The following is an 18,030-nucleotide window of genomic DNA, read 5'->3' as shown; positions in this document are numbered from 1 at the left end:
TATCCTTGATATTCCCGTGCAGAAGGAGAGCCACGATTCAGGGAGGCTGACCTAAATATATTCACTCCACTTCCTCCTCTCAGGGCCCTCCACGTGTATCCGTTCAGGATCCAGAATCGTCAGTAAGTCTTTAAAACAGCAGCTCTCTTGGGTTCCAATAATAGATTAATCACGTCATCCTCAAAAAATAGTAAAAACCCAAACCAAAAAAGTTGTACTCGGTAAACCATCTGTCTACAAAGTGGAGAGACGCGTGTGAAAAGATAATTTGCAAAGCAGACGAGGAAGCATCTTTGGGCTTCTTGATGAATGTAGTAAAACAGGTTTGTCTAATGGGGAAACATGCATTACTATCAAAAGAAAAATGAGTGTATCCCACGTGGAAAAGCAAGCAGGCTTTAATATCTGAGAAGCGTTCCCCGCTGTGCCTGCCTGCAACTCCCCGCCTGTCTGATTTTCCTTAACATAAAAGGCCGACCTCACCTGTTTAAAAATAATTAGGAAGCAGGCAGTCGTAATTTTCGGCTCGAGGCCGGTGCTGCTGGGTGTGCGTGTGTGTGTGCATGTGTGTTTCTGACCGAGTGACGCCTCTGTTGCTGTTTCTGAATGCAGGAACCATGGTCAGTAAGGAAACCGGCAAATGCATCCTCACGACGCCGGAGAGTGAGGTGGAGCCGGCCGCCTGTCTGGCCTTGGAGATGAAATACGCCCTGGATCCCAACCGGCAGATCAAGAAGCGCAACAAAGCCCTGCAGGTGCGCTTTAAGGATATCTGCGAGGCCCAGAATGAGCAGAGGGACACGCAGCTCTCCTCGGGACAGCTGCCCGAGAAGCGGGAGGCCAAGCCCTCCTCCTGCAAAGCAGCCTACCGCAAGTACCTGACGGTGCCCGCGCGGCGCTCCATCCCCAACGTCACCAAGAGCACGGGCGTGCAGACCTCCCCAGACCTGAGGAAGTGTTACCAGACGTTCCCTCTGGACCGCAAGAAAGGGACTTTCAAGGGCACCCCAGGGACGGATGCCTTCAAAAGCCAAAACAATGGGTTTCTAGCTGAGGAGAAGGAGAAGGGCCAGGGGGACCCCATGGCGGAGGTGCGACCCTGTGCCGCTGGGCGGATCCACAAGACCACAGCCTTGGTGTTCCATTCTCAAGAGTACGTGAATGCCTTGGAGGAGCCTGCAGGGCTCAACTGCACGGAGCCCTGCCAAGACCTGGACGCGCTCGGCCACTCTGAGGCTCCTCTGCAGAACTCCTCCCGGCCTCCCTCCCAAGAGCCTGTCCACCATCAGCAGGGGAGAGCCAAGCCCGACAGGGGGACCCCAGACCCTGAGGAGGCCCTGCTGCCGGCCCACGGGAGGGTCTTCAAAACGGAGGTAGCCACCGTGTACACGCCTGCCATCAGCGGCAGGGCCTCGGAGCGTGGCTTGTCAAACTCTGCCGCTGCAAGCCAGTGGTCCCTCTGCCCTGTGGACGAGGAGCAGAGAGCTGCGCATCTCAATGGGCTGCAGGCGCCCTCAGGCTCTGCCACGGCCTGCTCACCCCCGGCACAGTGCCTGTCCCCCGAATGTAGCAAACAGCCCCAGCAGGCACAGCCCGGTCCTGCGGCCGTGCCGACCGGCGAAGAATGCCAACAAATCGTGCCTCACACAGAAGTGGTGGACCTCAAGGCGCAGCTCCAGATGATGGAGAGTCTGATCAGTTCCAGCCAGGAAACCATCAAAGTGCTCCTGGGGGTCATCCAGGAGCTGGAGAAAGGAGAGGCCCACCGCGAAGGGTATGTATGCTCTTCCTGTCTTATGCCCTCCGTAGGCCATTGTGCGAGAGGGTTCGTCCACATCCCCAAAGCCAACTCTGTAAGGAAACGGAGCCAGCGTTTCTGTGAATGGGCTAGTCTCAAGACAGTAAGCTGTAGGTTGTGTTAAGAGGATAGGGCTCACGGCACCTTCAAGGAAGACTTGTTTAGCCTCGAATTCAAATAGACTCTGAATTTGAATGATTTGATGGATCTTTGTGTTTAATCTACTAGAACTAGAATAGAAATATATGAGTATACATATATATATGCAACATATATACATATACATTTATATACGTATACATACATATATGTGCATATACATATATACACATAGAATGCATGCCAGTCTAAAATATCTAAATAATAAGATAGTTGCCTCTTAGGAATCATATTATGGGGAAAATCCCAACTTCAGATGGCATTTAGAAAATATGAACTGTGTCGGGCATGGTGGCACATGCATATAATCCCCAGGCTTGGGAGGTTGAGATGGGGGATAGCACAGGTTCGAAGCCAGCCTCAGCTACTTAGTGAGGCTCTCAGCAACTTAGTGAGACCCTGTTTCCAAATAAAATATAAAATAGGTCTGGGAATATAGCCTGGAGGTACAAGAGCCTCTGGGTTCCACCCCCAGTACCAATAAATAAATAAATAAATAAATAAATAAATAAATAAATGTATTTGTTTGCCGGGCTTGGTGGTGCATGCTTGTAATCCCTGCGCTTGGGAGGCCGAGACAAGAGGATCGCACAGGTTTAAAGCCAGCCTTGCTGGCTTAGAAGACCCTGTTTAAAAAAAAAAAAAAAATATATATATATATATATATATATATATATATATATATATATATATGTCTGGGAGTGTAGTCCAGAGGTAGAAGGGTTTCCAGGAATCCCAGTACCACCAAAAAGGAAAAAAAAGAAAAGAAAAAAAAAAAGAAACTATGAAATTATGAGCTTATAATAAATCACTGGAATGACATTGACATTCAGGATGATAAGGCTTTATATACTAGGTTATATGTTTGGTTTTCTTTTTGTGGAACACATCAAAACAGTGCCCCTCCTTAGAGAAAGGCTATCTGTATATGATTAGGAGATAGAAGATGGCTTTCCCCATGGGTTAGCCTGTGTGTGCATTTGGGCTGCGGAGAAAATAATACCTGCTACCCGGTTCACAGCCAACTCTGTCTAGCACTCCCACGGGCTCGCTGGACCTGACCATCTTCTGAAGTTGAAACTGTACAGCAGCAACTCTAAAATCTGATGACCTGAACCCAGACACAACCATGGAGCTCTCTAGCCAAGGAGCCCCTGTGGGCAGGGCAGCGTGTGAGTCTGAAACAGAGTTGAAGGCTGCTCTGATTCTGTGCCTTTTCTCCGCAAGATGCCCAGGGTTCACCTGCCTTTGACTACCCAGTTCCTCTTTCCCACTCCTCATGAGCCTGACTCCATTTCCTGCAGCCAATATCCTCCAGTTGGATCTGAAGCAGTGCCGGCAGCTGTATGTGATGGGCAGCCTTCACCTAGTGGGTTAAGTGAGCCGGCAGCCAGCAACAAGACGGGAAGCCAGTTAAAGCATCATCAGGGCAGCAAACCACCCCCGGGCACAAAGTTCCTCAAGAGGATTGCTGTGGTAGAATTAGTGTTTGCTTATTGAAAGCGATGGAGAAGAAACAACCTCTACATTTCAAGGCAGGAGATGCGGCAACAGTGCTGGCCCCAGAGGCAAGGGACCTGGTGCAGGTCTCACCCTCGGCTTCTGGCTGCTCCAGCTCAAGACAGGCCATCTTTCTACAGAAGGAGCTCATGCTTAACACTACCCCCACCTCTGATTTATGAAGAAAAATGGCAGTTGTTACTATTCAGTAGAATACCTGCTTAGCCAAATGTAATCAAACAGGAGATTAGTGGGTAATGAAATGCCATAGAATATTCGGAAAGCCTTGTTTAGTCTCAAGTTTACATCTCCATTTCCATTCCATTTCAGCCACTTATTCTTGACTCTACATATCCAAAAGCAACACGTGGGAAAGGAAGAGGGTTGTGGCAGGGATGTGTTATCAGTAGACCACATTCCCAGGGAAAACTTCCCAGCCCAGGCAGTGACCTGATCACTAGGTCACTAACTTTCATATAGCTGGGAGAGATAGAGAGATACCAATAAGGCCAGGTAGGAAATAAAAATCACCAAATGGCATAAAACCAAATGTATCCCAATGTGTATTCTCACTGGGGCATGTGCCCAAATATACCCCATGATGGTCAAACGCCCATAAGTAATCTACGAAAAGAGAACCAGCCTCTGCATGGAGAGCAGGCTTTCTTACAGTTAGCGAAAATACAAAAATTGTTTTCAATAAGGTCCTCTGGGTTCTCTGAGACTCTCTACCCAGTAAGTGGTTGGAATTTTAGTAAGGCACATCTAGTTGGGAATTAATTAGGGCTCAGATGACTTAGACACGGGCCATACCTCTCTGGCCCTCATGTCTTTACCTGTAATTGGAAGAGATCAATGCTCATCCTGCTGCAGAAAGCGAGGCTTGCACAGCCACCTTCTTGAATGTTCTCCCCAATGGCAGATGCACCTGGACCAGGTGGGCATCTGCTAGCCACATGCTGGGCAGTGGTACTGGGGGAAGGAGGTCACTTAGGATCCGAGGTCTGAGACCAGCATGAGGACGCGCCCCACACTCTCAGCACGGGGGCTGCCACCCGATGCTGTCTCTGAAAGCCTTTGAGCTTTGCCGCCCAATACAGGGGCCACGATGTTGATACTAACACTCGAAACCCAAGTTAACTACTCAGGTTGGTCACAGTTGAAAGTCAATTCCTCAGCTACACTGGCCACATTTCAAGTGCTCAATGGCGACACGCACAGCACAGACAGAGAACACGGCCCTCAACATGAGAGTCCTTCTCCCTGGTACCCCCAAACCTGGCTCCTGGCCACCTGAGCATTGTGCACCTCATTTTAAGTCAAAACAAAAGATTCTTGTACTTTAGACCAGTCCCTTGCTCGGTAGCTGCCAGTTTCCTGTCCATATTGTGAAGGAATCTCACGTTGGCTTCTACAAAAACCTTCCCTCCCACCTTCTCTGGATCCCTCTGGATGCAGAGACTAAAGGATCAAGTAGGGTCACACTTCAAGGCCACCCACTCAGTCCCCAAGGACATTAACCTGGCTACAGCTCAGATTTTCCACTTCTCTTTCAACTGTCAGAATCCTGGGAAAGGCAGCAGGCTCCTGGAAGGGCAGAGTAGAAGCCAGGTCATTGCTCACCCTGCCCAGGCTAGGTCTCGCACAGTCCTGGGGAGTAGAACAGGAGCAGCCGCCATGCTGGAACACCTGTAACAACCATTTCTGGGGGAGGAGGGAGCACTTTCTCATCCCTGGTGGAAATACTGTAACCACAGCCAGGTTCCCTCAGCTCCCAAGTCCTGAAAACTCAACACACTGCTCTTTCGAGCACCGACCAGTACAAGAAGAGTGAGCCCCGGGACAGTCACTGGAGAAGAGACAGTTCACAAGGCTTTCTTTATGTGCTTGACTTTGGCTGAGAAATAGATGCTTTCGTGACATCTCAAAGCAAAGCCCAGGGAAATGCACTCTGTCTAGATTATTATATAGACATTTGGTGACATGAAAAAAAATTAAATGGCCAACTTAAAATGTCTACACTGAACCAGGCATGTTGTAATCCCAGGACCTGGGAGGCTGAGACAAGAGGATCATGAGTTTGTGGACAGCCTTAGCTACTTAGTGAGGCCCTCTGCAAATTAGTGAAACCCTGTTTCAAAGTAAAGAATAAAAAATAATAGGGCTAGAGATGTCGCTCAGATGTAGAATATCCCTGGGTTCCATCACCAGTACTCCCCACCCCCAAAGACAAACCTACATTTTTCCTTGAAATATACTCTAAAACCTACAGGACATTAACTGTGGAGAATACTCCAATGCTAACACTCTCCCCACCCACCAACCCCAGTAAATGACAGAGGGGCTTAGTACAGCATTTCATCTGATTAGGAAGAATCTCAGGGATGGAGGTACCTTGGAGCCCTTGGCTTTGTGTGGACGTGACTTATCTCGCCTCTAGATTTCCCCACTGTACTTCAGGCTACCCGTGGGCCTGGGAAGACCATGAGCCTCTGCTGTGCACAGGGTCAGCACAGGGCAAGAGGAGTTAGTGTTCGCTGGAGCTGGTCGGTGGCCCTCAGACACTTTGGTTTGTTGGAATGTATTAAATGTATGGACTGTGCAGTCTTTTTATCTGGATGTATTTTCATGATTGGGTTTGTCTATCGGTTCTCTCTCGGTGGATATGCATTCCTGTCACTGGCCAGGACCAATTTCAGTACAACAAGTTATTGTTCATAAGAGACTTCCGTTCATCTCATTGGCTTATGCAGATTCTGACAGGCCTCGGTGGAGAGCATCTGCATCCTCAGCCAGGTACTTAAGCCCAGTGAGTTTCAGTTTTGTCGTATCTCAAGTAGGAATCATAGATGCTAAATGTATTATCTACAAAACCCTTCCCCGTACCCGGCACGCAGAGGGTGCTGGAAAAGGGACGGGTCCTCTTGAGAGCATCTCAGTGGGATGCATTCTGTGAGTAGGTGGATGTGCAGAGGGTATTCAGAACCAGGCCTTTTAGTCCCTTGTAAAAGGTCTGTGCAATTCACTCAAATCGCTCTGCTTTATGCGAGGCCGGCAGCATTTGATCGCTCGCCTTGCATGAATGCCAAGAATTATCCTGCTTATTTTAGGGCTCTCAGTATTATTCTTGTCTCTTCTCAGGAAGTTCAGGGTCACACCGGCTCCCTAAATACGCAACTACTGCAGTCACTGAAAGCTGACAAGGGGACAATAGGAGGACTGGATTTAAAACCCAACCAAATTTTAAAACAGTGGTAATTCCCCCCAGCAGCTACGGCGTTCCTGGGCTGGGCCACTGCATACCAACTCTCTATAGGGCATCCCTGAGATTGCCCAGACTGGCCACTACCGTGTGGTGCACCTTCGGTGCAGCTGTTTGCCTCTACGATTGCCCACCCCGAGCGTTTACAGCCTTGATGTGTTTATCGGTTCACGATAGTGTAACGACGCTTTGCTCTCTGGTGAAAGTCTGAGAGGGAAGTGGAAGCTACAGGCCAGGACATGAACCACAAGCTCAGGACTGTCGCTACCCAGAGGAGGCAGCTTGTATGGGTCGGGTCTCTCCCATCATCTTCTCCTGTGCCGTGCAGGCCTGCGGCAGGGGGAGGAGTGGGACCCAGGTCACACTGGCCCTTTAAACATGGCCAGTAGGCAGAGAAGACATTGTGAAGCTTTGTGATGAGTCAGAGCAAGTGTGAGGCCACGGTTTATAAGACAGACTCTGAAAAAACAGCTGTCTACTAGCTCATTAGAAGGGGTAAAAGTCAGCGATTCACAGTTCCCATAATTCTTGCCACCTGACCATGGGGAGAGCTCCCTGTTATCCAGGGTCCTGTTCACTAAGAGCAGCTCCGTGGTGGCTCCGGCCCTGGTCACGCAAGTCCAGGCACACAGTGGCCAAAAGAAGCTATGGGGATACCCCCAACTCAGGGGCTCTGAGAGAACAGCGCTGAGAGGCTTTCAAGACAAGGGAGATAACAGAGTTAACATACATCCAGTGCAGCATCCCACACTAAAGTCTGTCCAGCCTCATTTTCCCCTTTAATCAATTCATTACCATATGAGTCAGCCAAAAATAATAAGAAAAAGAGAAGAGCCACAGAGGAAGAAGGGTCACATGGAGACACGCGTAGTAAGGGGGAAAGACTCGGGTTCACTGGACCCGTCTTTCCTGGAGGGCCTCAGTTACTTTCTGCGTGGCAGTGTGTAGTGGGCCAGACCGTAAGCATTTTAGGCATCGAGGGTCATGCACTTTGTCACAATGACTCAACTCTAACTCTGTCTCCTAGAAGTGGCCACTGACAATCTGTTGAAGAATAGGCATGGTTGGCTACCAACCTTTATTTCCAGAAACAGGCAGTAGCCAGATGTGGGCCAGGGGCCATAGCTCCCGGAGGCCTGACACCGGACTCTGGGTGGTAACAGGGGTGCGGACCTCTCAGGGTGTGTGGCTGGCAAAAGTGTCAGGGTGTCATTCATTCACATTCCAGAGGCTTCTACCAAGTGACTCCTGCGTGTGAGACATTGTGCCAGGCAAGGCGTGGATGTGAAGGCTAGCGGAATTCAAGACCAGCCTTTGAGCGGGACATGGGTCACTGACATGCACTTTGTTCAAGTATATACCTAATTCTTCACTAGCCTTTGGGGTCTGGCTTTAGAGAATGTGTGTGTGAGTGTGTGTGTGTGTGTGTGTGTGTGTGTGTGTGTGTGTGTGTGTGACTTACACATATAATTCATATGACTGCAGCTCGGGAAACCACAATACAGGCCTTGGTAGAACATCTTCTGTGCTGTGGCTTACGGTAACCTAGATATCGATGCTAGATGGGTAGGAATGATATGCTTGCTCCAGCTCATGTCCTCGTATTGACAAATCACTCACAATCAGGCATTCTTCAGCAGGACCTGCCAGGGGATGAGGAATCTCTGAATTTGCTCTAATTGCCCATGCCCAAACAGAATAAATTCTGCATCACAGTCATGGAGAAAGCATAAGGGGACAGTTTAATTTGTTTAAGTCACAGAGCAGAAAGGATCAACTTGGAGAACTGTGCGCTGCTACAGTGGCCATGGTACAAACAAGGAAAAATGACAGTGATCTTCCACTAGCTTCTGACTTATTCAGGCCCTGGATTTGCAGCTCTGAGAGCTCAGAGGGAAAACTGAGCACAGCGAGGCAAACCCATCCCAATTTGGCTGTTAGACATCATGAAGGAAGACTGGGTCGCTCCTGCCAAAACCTACCCACTTAATTAAGATCAGAGTCTTCCACCTGGTTAGCCGGGAATGGCAACCAGGAGGGAGAGGGGGTGGAGGCAGTACCCAGGCTCTCGCCAGCCAATGTCCTGAGAAGGATCCTCGGGGATCTGTGGACGTTGAGTGCTGCTTTCTCTAGCCCCGGCAGGATGCAGCACAGAAAAGCAGAGCCCAGCACCGGATCAGAATCAAAAGAGGTCCTCGTTCCTGCCCAGCGTACTCCACTGCTTGCATGGGATGAAAATGTCAGCACCTCATTTTCTAATGTTCTTGATAAATCCGTTCCGGTGTTGCTCTCCACAGTGACCGTAACCCAGAACGATTTAAACCATTGCAGCTGGCTGGCTGGCCGAGGTCAGCCTCCTGTGCACTTACTTTCTCTGTTCTCAGGGCAGGAGCTACAGGAGGGGGACAGAGGAGAATGTCCAGGGCTGTGCAGTCAGCTGGCCCCGAGCTGGGAACTGGACGCTGAGCCTGCCTCCCCTAACTGCCAGGGCACGCTGGTCAACCCTGCTGGGTCTGTGCACTTCCTCTGTAACAGAGAGCTGGGAATGCGGCCTCGGGCTGCTCCTGGACATTAGCTGAAATGCACAAGGCAGGGATCTCAGACCCCAGCCCACATCTACACCCCTTCATTCCTTTCTCCCAGAAGTGACTTTCTTACCGAGGGGCAACCTTTCCAGTGGGAAGATACAGGGTTGAACAGGTGCAGGCTTGAACAGGGCAGACTCTTTTGTCTGGATTTAAGGTAGAGGCTGGTTTATTTGGAGAGTGAGCAGAGTTTGCAGATGAAAGACTAGCAGCACGGTATTTTCCACTTGATTTCAGAGCAAGGGAACAGGGTCTTTTTATTTGGGGTCATGGTCAAGAAGACTGATATGGTATCAGGAAATCTGGGTTGAATTCTAATTCATCCCAACTTTAGCTCTCTAAGCTACATTTTCTAACATGAAAGGAAGACATTCCCAAGAGAAGGGACCCCCAAGGTCTCCTTTTGGCTCTAAGAATACCTTCTTTAGGAATGCCTACAAATGTAACAATTGAGCCCATCTTTTGTTTATTTAATTGTGTGGCTTTAGGGATTGGACCCAGGGGCATTCTACCTCTAATCTGTACCCCCCACCAGGCCCTTTATAGTTTTTATTTCAAAATATGGCCCCACTAAGTTGCTAGAAATCTTGAAAATTGCTGCAGCTGGATTCAAACCTGTGATCCCTCTGGCTCAGCTTCTCAAGAAGGAGGATGACAGGCATGTGCCACCACACTGGGCTCCAGCTGGTTTTCAAACAGTTTAAAAGAGGAGAAAGTTTACAGAGGAGACAAAGAATCAATGCATCTCTGTCAAAGTTTTTGCGGATCCTAATGTCCTGTTTTCTTCTCTCCTCTTGACATTTCATCCATTCTTTATCTCTTGCATGGCTACAAATGCTGGTGTTGGCCTCGATCCTTGAAAGATGCAACCTCTGAGTAGGGAAATCATTTCCCCTCTTCGGCTGCAACTCATGGTTTTTATAGATTTGTGATAAAATATTCAAGTCCTAATGTCCACGTCTGGTTATTATTTTGTGATTTTGAAATGGAAACACACACACACACATATCCTATCTTCTCTAGCATCTTCTTCGTTTAATTTTCAGGGTCATGCTGGTCTTTTTCTATAGTTTACATTTATATAACTTTGTAAATACTATTCTTAAGATCTAGAAAAATGTCTTCCCAATCCTAATATGAAAAATAAAGCAAAATGTATTTGTAAGAGTATAAAACGCATTTCACATTCTTGCTCTGGGCTTCGTGTAGGTATCACACATACTTGAAAATGTAATTTAAATAATCTCTCTGTGCAGAATGCCAAAATAGCTTTCAAATACCTCCCCAGCCTTTCAAGTTGGTAGGTGAATAGAAACCTCACCACCGAGCCACTAGGCGATTCAGACACCCCATTTGCAGATAAAATGAGCAATTCAAGGCATGACATGAACGTTTATGGAATTTATGGATTTGTGTCCCAGAATTCAGATTAAAAATAAAAGATGAAATGCAAGTTCTGGTTTTCAAATACTTTTTTTGTTAAATCCCATGCAATTTCAGCTAAACTATGCAAAAATGTTTTTCACTGGATTTCCCATTGGCAAGGAGGAGAGTCCCAAGGTAAATGTCCCCTGGCCGAGCCCCACAGTGCTCACCTATGCTGAGCACCTAAAGTAAGCCAGGCATTCAGTAGCATCTTATTAAGCCCTTCAAGTAACAATTCAAGATAGAAATGATCTCTATCAGGAAACTAAAGCATCTGAGTATTGTTTATCCCAAGGTCAAGAGACCTTGGTAGAGTCAGGATTCAAATCCAGCTTATGCTGCCTGAGCACCTGCCCCCCCCCCTAATTTTCTGAAATGTGGACACAATAAAGAAAAAAAAGGCCTTTATATTGCAAAGGCAAGTATGGGTTCTTCCTTTACTTAAAGGAGATACTGAGGCTTCTGCCTCCAGACCTATTGAGGTTCATGCTAATTTTTTCTTCTGGGAAAAGCATGCTTCCAATGTTAGAGGCAGCAGGAACAACCACTCCAAAGAAGCCCAGAGGTAATGTGTATTTTTGAAGATTCATAATAATCAAGAGGAAGTCTTCTTGTGGGATGTTTTGAAAAAAAGGTCATTGATATAAGTACAGGGACCAGAAAAGCAGAACACAAAAGTTTCCCATGAGCAATCTGTCTGGGCAGACTGCTTCATCGGGACCTCTGCCCCCTGAGTGGTCCATTGAATGACCACCAAGGACCTGCCTGCCTCTGACTTCTTCAACTTGATGTCCAGATATATGAGAACAGTAAATCAAAGCAATGCTTTTAATGCAATGTAAAAATAAACTGCCTGTTTTTTGAAGACCAGATTTTAAAGAACATTTATAAGAATAGAGATCCTAGAGAAAGAGCATTTACAAACGGACCAACAGCAACCAAAGATGGAATCAAAAGAAGCTTTATCAATATCTCCCTGTTTACAGCGTCAGACTTTGCCCAGATTAGTCTCATAGTCAGATATCAAGGATTTTGCAGGTAATCACATTGCAGTTTGGAGATTGCAATCTTCAGAAACAAGAGCCCTGAAGCATTTGTTTATAAAACAAATCCAAGGTCAGGCCCTTAAAACAAAGCCCCAAAGCTTCCAGAAAAATATGTTCTCACTTAAAACAGTTAACCAAGCTGATCCTGAGGAAACTGTGAATCAAGGATGAGCACCTCTGTGCTGTTGACCTGGACGGCTGGGAAAAGCACAGTGGCGAGCACTTCATCCTGCAGCCTCCCCAAGTTCCAACATGTGTGATGGTGCTCAGCTGGAGAAAAAAGAAGACAGCCCTGAAGGGAAATGTGCTGTGGTACCATAAAGGCATGCTCTTATTTTCAATTCTGCTTTGATAGCCCATGCCACCAAAATTCATTTTCATTAATTTTCAATAAATTATAGCTTCCGCTTTAACTCCCTTCCAGGAACACAAGTTAATCAATTCGGTCTCAGCTCAGCCCCGAAAAGTTGTCTTTTCCATTAGCAAGTCACTGTTGGTGCCTTTGGGGGCACATGGCTTATTTGTATCCTTATTTTCATTGTGTTGCAGCTTATTATCTCTCTGATTGCATTAGTGTATGAAAGAAAATGTAAGTTTCCCCCCTGCTTAATATAGCCAGACGTTCCAGGCATTCCACACATAAAATGACAATTACTTACTTTCTTACTCTTTACATATTATGATTTCATATTAGGAAAATATGATTATCTAAAACAAAAGGAGAACAAAGTTCTGCCTTAATAATAGTGTTCATCTCTGCACTTGAGTCGCCAAATTTGCACACATTTCTGACAGTAATAATAACTTATGTACAGTAATGACAATACGTTCCTTTTTCCTGCTCATGTATGGCTCTGTGTGTGAGGAAGCAGCAAGGAGACAAGCCAGGGCCTTAGGGAGAAATGAAGGTGTGGCAGGAGGAGCGAAGAAGCAGGGGAGGCGGGCTGACTCATGGGCTCTACCAGGAAGGAGACAGCAGGCTTGTCGGAATCTCACACTGGCTGCGATGCTCTTCTACGAACCACCATTATTGTTTCACTTTAATTCTTTGTAATGAAAACAAGCACTAAAAGCTTCCCTAATAGCCAGAGCCTCCCCAGAATTATAGTGTCACCACATTTTGGGAGCTGCAAGTCCAATAAAAGTTAATTTGTCAACACCATCTACAGAAAGCCACTGAGTTCATTAAGGGTGTTTTTCAGCAAACGAGCCCTGTTCACCAGGATTGCTCACAGACTCAGGAAATGACCTTTTCTGGATATGCAAAGAGGGGCTGGTTAAGGTGCAGAGCTAAGCCATTTATTTTCATAACTGGGTGTGGGAGGCAGAAGAAGACTGACCTTTTCCCCCACTTGTTTGGGAAAATTTAGAATGGGATAATGCTAATACTGTTTAGACAGATGCTACTTGCCCAAATGGAAACACCACAAAACTAACAGCAGGTTTTCCCTCAATGAAGCAAAAGGGGATTTTATCCATTAACCCAGGAGACTTGTGAACATTCTTCATCCATTCGATCACAATCCCAAAAATATATATTGATCATCTATACTCTGGGCCGCCATGTGTGCACTGAAAGTTCACCAGAGAACCAAGAGAAAGAACCTCTTACCCTCATTATGTTTACATTGTAGATAAGAGACAGAAAATAAAAAAGGTCCATAACTGGCTACCAGGTATAAAATGTCCCATGGGAAGAAGTATTGCAGAGAAGTTCAAAGCAGGAAAGGAGGCGGTGGTGGGAAGGAGAACAGCTTCCTACCAACTGTGGATGACCTAGGCTGAGCTATGCCTCGTGCCCTGCTGGAGGCAGACACTAAACCACAAGCAAGCACCGGGAAGATGAACAAAGATGCCGTCCTAAGTCCAAAGTGCCACAGGAAAAGCAATCCCACTAGATCCTCAAAGTCCACTGTGGAGCCGTCTTCCTAAGACTCAAAATAAAGGAAATGTCCCGGGGGATGTGCTGAGCTGCCTAGGAAGGAAGTTGATTTGCCTGAGCCTTGGAAACATAGGCAGGAAAAGGCTGTTACCTTTCTAAATTGTACAAAATGGCTTCCTCAATACATCAACAATTCCATCATCTTGGCAAAATAGGTTTTCTAGACTTACAAGCTTGCAAGATCTATCTCCTTCTTCCAAGTAACTGATACCCAGCAAGGGTCATGAACAGTGCCAATGATGTAGAATAATCCTTGCAGGAAACGAGAGCAAGCAAGCAGAGTAGTTTGGGCTAGTTTTTAGTAACATCCTTGAAGGTCCAGGATTAGGACAATGAGCAGAAAAAAAAAGATAATTAAAAATAAGCCTGATGGTAAATAAGACGGCATGCAGTCTGCGTATACAGCTCATTCTTCAAGGTTTAAAATCCCAATTCTTGACTCTGGGAAAATAGAAAATATATGATATTGAGAACTTCACCCTCGCTCATTTTAGGGATAAATATTAAGTATTTTGAAAATAAATAGGACAAAGAAAGACAGACCTCAACTTGTAAATGAGATACATTCAAAAAAAAAAATCACTTCTATGTAACTTGGGCTGGAGCTTCTGGCCTGGTCCTCAGATCCTTTTAAGAAGTATGAGGACTCAGCAACAGAACACTGTATAACCTAACATCATTTCTTAGAGGGATATTCCTTTCAAGTCCCAATACTGGATGCCCAAAACAGATCTCCCTTGGTGTAATCATCAGAGTAGGCTGTATTTTACAAGAAACATCTGGAATGCCCGTGCTTATATTTAGAGGGAGTACATGCATGTCTTGGAAAAAGAAATGCCTGATGTCAGTGAGAGCCCTTTGCTGCAGAAGGTGCCCTGGATGAATACGGGAAATGAGTGCACAGCACAGTGGTATCTGACCTTACATTTGCAGGCCGTGGAGCACGGGGAGGGAGAGACCAGCGGCACGGGGCATCTAGTGATTGTGTTAGCGTTCTCCAAACATACATGTGGGTGATTATACTGAAGGAACTCTAGCAGAGATGCTAGTGCACCATGCTACGAGAACTGGACTCGCAGAGGTTAAGTGGATTTTCTAGAGTTTTCTTTAACTGTCAGATAAAACTGCAAAATTCCACTAGGACAGAGATCAAACCAATGGACAGAGATCAAACCAATGCTGGAAAGCCTGATGAGACAAAGTTGCTTCTCAGCTCATTGTACTTTTCATTTGCTCATTAGCTCCATGCATCCATAATCCTTTACTGCCAAGTCTTCTGTAAGCGCACGCCAGACATCAGTTGGGCAATCAAAGGTGGATGTGAAGCTCAATGGCCAGAGAATACCAGGTCTTCCAGCACAGAGCAGTGGGTGCAGGAGACCTGAGAGCTGGCCAAAGCCCACCAAAGACTCCTTCGGTGACAGAGGTGTCCCTGAAGAGCACTAAGAAGGCATCAGCAGGACAGAGGTGTAGGTGGCAACATTCCCACCTACACATACCCAAGGTGCCTCAACCATCTTTGCCAAAATTGGAGATCACTGGGACTTGCTGTATTTTCAAAACAAAACCTCAAATTTTGCCACTCAGAACATACTGTGTCTGCTTGGAGATTCAAGGCCAGCAAAGGTCACAGAGCTGCTCAGTCTGACTTGCCAAGCTTTGCCCTGGTGCATAGACATCTCCTAACAGTCACTGTGGAAAAGAAGTAGCTGGTGAGACCATCACCTATGGAAGGCCCCTGCCGCCTCAGGCTGGCCAAGGGGTGATCTTGGAATAGGTCAAGACAATTGATTTCATATTCTTGTTAACATCTTTAAATTGAATGTTCCCCAAATCCTGGCAGTTAATAGCCCAAATGCTTACAATAAATATAGATGATTCTCTTGGCTATATTGGGAAAGTCTAAATTCACTTTCGCTCCTAAAGATCTGATATATGAACTAGGTTTCCTTCCAGGACAAGATCTGGCAAATTCCTAGTGAGCTGTGCACTCAGGAACAAGGCATAACTCCCGCTAAGAGCACTTTTAGAACATAGGTAGGTCCCTGGAACAGCTGACTGTGACTTCTTTTGAAATTTAAAACCATCCCACAACAGTAGAGATGTCATTTCATACCTCCAATTAATGCCACTTTAAGAATCTTAAGTGAAAACGCCCCTTTAAGATGCTGACATAAATGATGGCTTAGTTATCAAGACAGTACAGTTGGACAAGAATTTAAAAGAAAAAAAAGAAAAGAAAAACACTTTTGGTTCCCAGTTAGAAAGCCCAAAGAATGTAAGAGAAGAAAATTGAGAGGGTAAAATAAATAATAGACAGTAACTTTTGTATTCTTGCAATGACCACTGCCCTAGTGTAGGGCCAAACTCATAGGATTACAATATCTCAAGACAAATCAAGACTACACCATGGCCCCCTGGAGCTCTCCGTGGTGCTGAATCACCCATGTGATAGTTCCAGAACCCTAAGTCTCCAGTTTTCTGGAGACCACCATCAAAGGGTTATGCCCTGATTTCAGCATTATCCGAAATGCTTGCTTACTGGTTAGACACTGTGAATGCCCTGGAAGTTAACATACCATTTACAAAGACAGGCTGCAGGGTCCCCCTCTGTGCCCTGCGCTGCATAGAGCTTGCTGCATAGAGCGCTGTGTGCCAACGCGATCATGATGCTGGAAGGAGGACGCCTTCCTGCATTCTGCAGCCAGGCTGGACTCAGCCAATGTCCCACGCAGTCACCCGGGGAGGTGAGAACTTAAAATTGCTTTTTTCTTTTCACTATGTCGTCCAGGTTTTCTTGAACTCATGGGCTCAAGTGTTCCTCCCACATCAGCCCGCTGAGTAGCTAGGCTTAAGGGTGCACACCACCCCACTTGGTGAGATTTTAAGATCTCTGCAAGCTGGGGATGCAGCTTGGTGGGAAAGTACCTGCTTAGCTTGTGCAAGGTTGGATCCTCAACAATGCAAAGAAGAGGTCTTAGGAATCGTGGGGTGGGTAGCACTGTGGATGCAGGAATAGAACATTCAAGTCAGTCCAATAATCTGACAGTACTAACTACTCTCAGTACAGAAAGCTGACTCCCCCCCTTCCCACCCAGGCTCCTCTGAGACGCTCATAACTGTTGGGCTTTGCTTCTCACAACAGCACAGCAAGAGATGTCCCCCCTTTCCTGACCTTTAAACCAAACAATTAATGTTTTGCTTCATTTTGTCTTGTTAATCCTGATTCTCAGAGCCTCTTCAAGGACTCAGACACACTAGGCAGCTTGGATAGGGGGCTGGGAAGGAAACTCTCTGTGACCTTTCTCTGACATTTCTCACGTTCGTTCCTACCATCTAAGATTCTAACTTAGCTTACCCTGCTACCTTCATAAAAGCAGGGGCTGTCTGGCCTGACTCCTGGGGGATCCCTGCCTCCTAGGATCAGGCCATGGTGCCGCCAAGGCCGAGGCTGTCAGCCATCCTTCTTCCTTACCACTGTGCTGTGTGCTGTAAACACCACTGCACCGACTGTCAGTGTATAAATTCTGTCCCAGTCCCCATTTTGCTAATGATTTGTAAAAGGAATAACTAAAGATCTGTGTGCACAAAACTGTCAACCAATGTTTTTCAATAAATAGGCAGAAATTTAAGTATGTTAATATACTTAAACATGTTATATACTTACATATAATTGTATATTCAGGAATTTTTTAGGGGTGTGTGTGTGTGTGTGTGTGTGTGTGTGTGTGTGTTTTACTGGGGATTGATCCCAGGGGATTCTATCCAAGAGCAATATCCCCAAACTTTTTTATTTTTTGTTTTGTGACAGGGTCTCACTGGGTTGCTGAGAGCCACGCTGAGTTGCTCAGGCTGGCCTGGAACCTGGGATCCTCCTGTCTCAGCCTCCCAAGAACTGGGATAACAGGCACAAGCCACCATGTTGAACCTATTCAGGGACCTTTTGATGATAACTGAGGAGCTGCAGCATATCGCTGTAGAAGCCTAAGGTAACCAGGTGAGCTGCAGTGAACGGGAGAAGCTCAGAGCAGTGGACAGGTAGCCCCGAGGGCTTCTTCCTGGAGGGATCTCCTGAGTTCAGGCTATTTTCTATGAACCACATTCATTTTACTATTTAAGGGAGAATCAGGCCTTGGGAAGAAATCTTTCACTATGACACAGAAGTGGGAGCATCTCACAAGGAGACTCCACGAGGATGACCCTGTCAACTTAGCTTGTGCAGATCCTTTCGTCTCACAGAGGGGCAGGGCACTGCTTCACTACTTCCCCCCAGAAGCCCTGCTCGCTGCATCTACTAACTTTATCAACCATGG

The 18,030-nt window shown here is 46.6% G+C and overlaps 2 protein-coding genes across 11 annotated transcripts in view; one reads left to right on the top strand and one right to left on the bottom strand.

The window, feature by feature from the left end:
- DOCK1 (dedicator of cytokinesis 1) overlaps nucleotides 1-18,030 on the bottom strand; it is a gene marked incomplete at both ends in the record, with an annotated part of 504,224 nt that overhangs the window by 260,545 nt on the left and 225,649 nt on the right. The window lies entirely within an intron of this gene.
- INSYN2A (inhibitory synaptic factor 2A) overlaps nucleotides 618-18,030 on the top strand; it is a gene marked incomplete at both ends in the record, with an annotated part of 38,221 nt that continues 20,808 nt past the window's right edge. Inside the window, one exon of the mRNA XM_080694989.1 lies at nucleotides 618-1,774. Within this exon, the coding sequence (XP_080551115.1) occupies nucleotides 618-1,774 (1,157 nt within the window). The remainder of the gene's footprint in view (nucleotides 1,775-18,030) is intronic.

This window comes from Muscardinus avellanarius (genome assembly GCF_963383645.1).
Source record: "Muscardinus avellanarius genome assembly, chromosome: 4".
In the NCBI taxonomy this organism is placed as follows: domain Eukaryota; kingdom Metazoa; phylum Chordata; class Mammalia; order Rodentia; family Gliridae; genus Muscardinus; species Muscardinus avellanarius.
The sequence above is the reverse complement of the archived record's forward strand: the minus strand, read 5'-3'. Positions and strand labels throughout refer to the sequence as shown.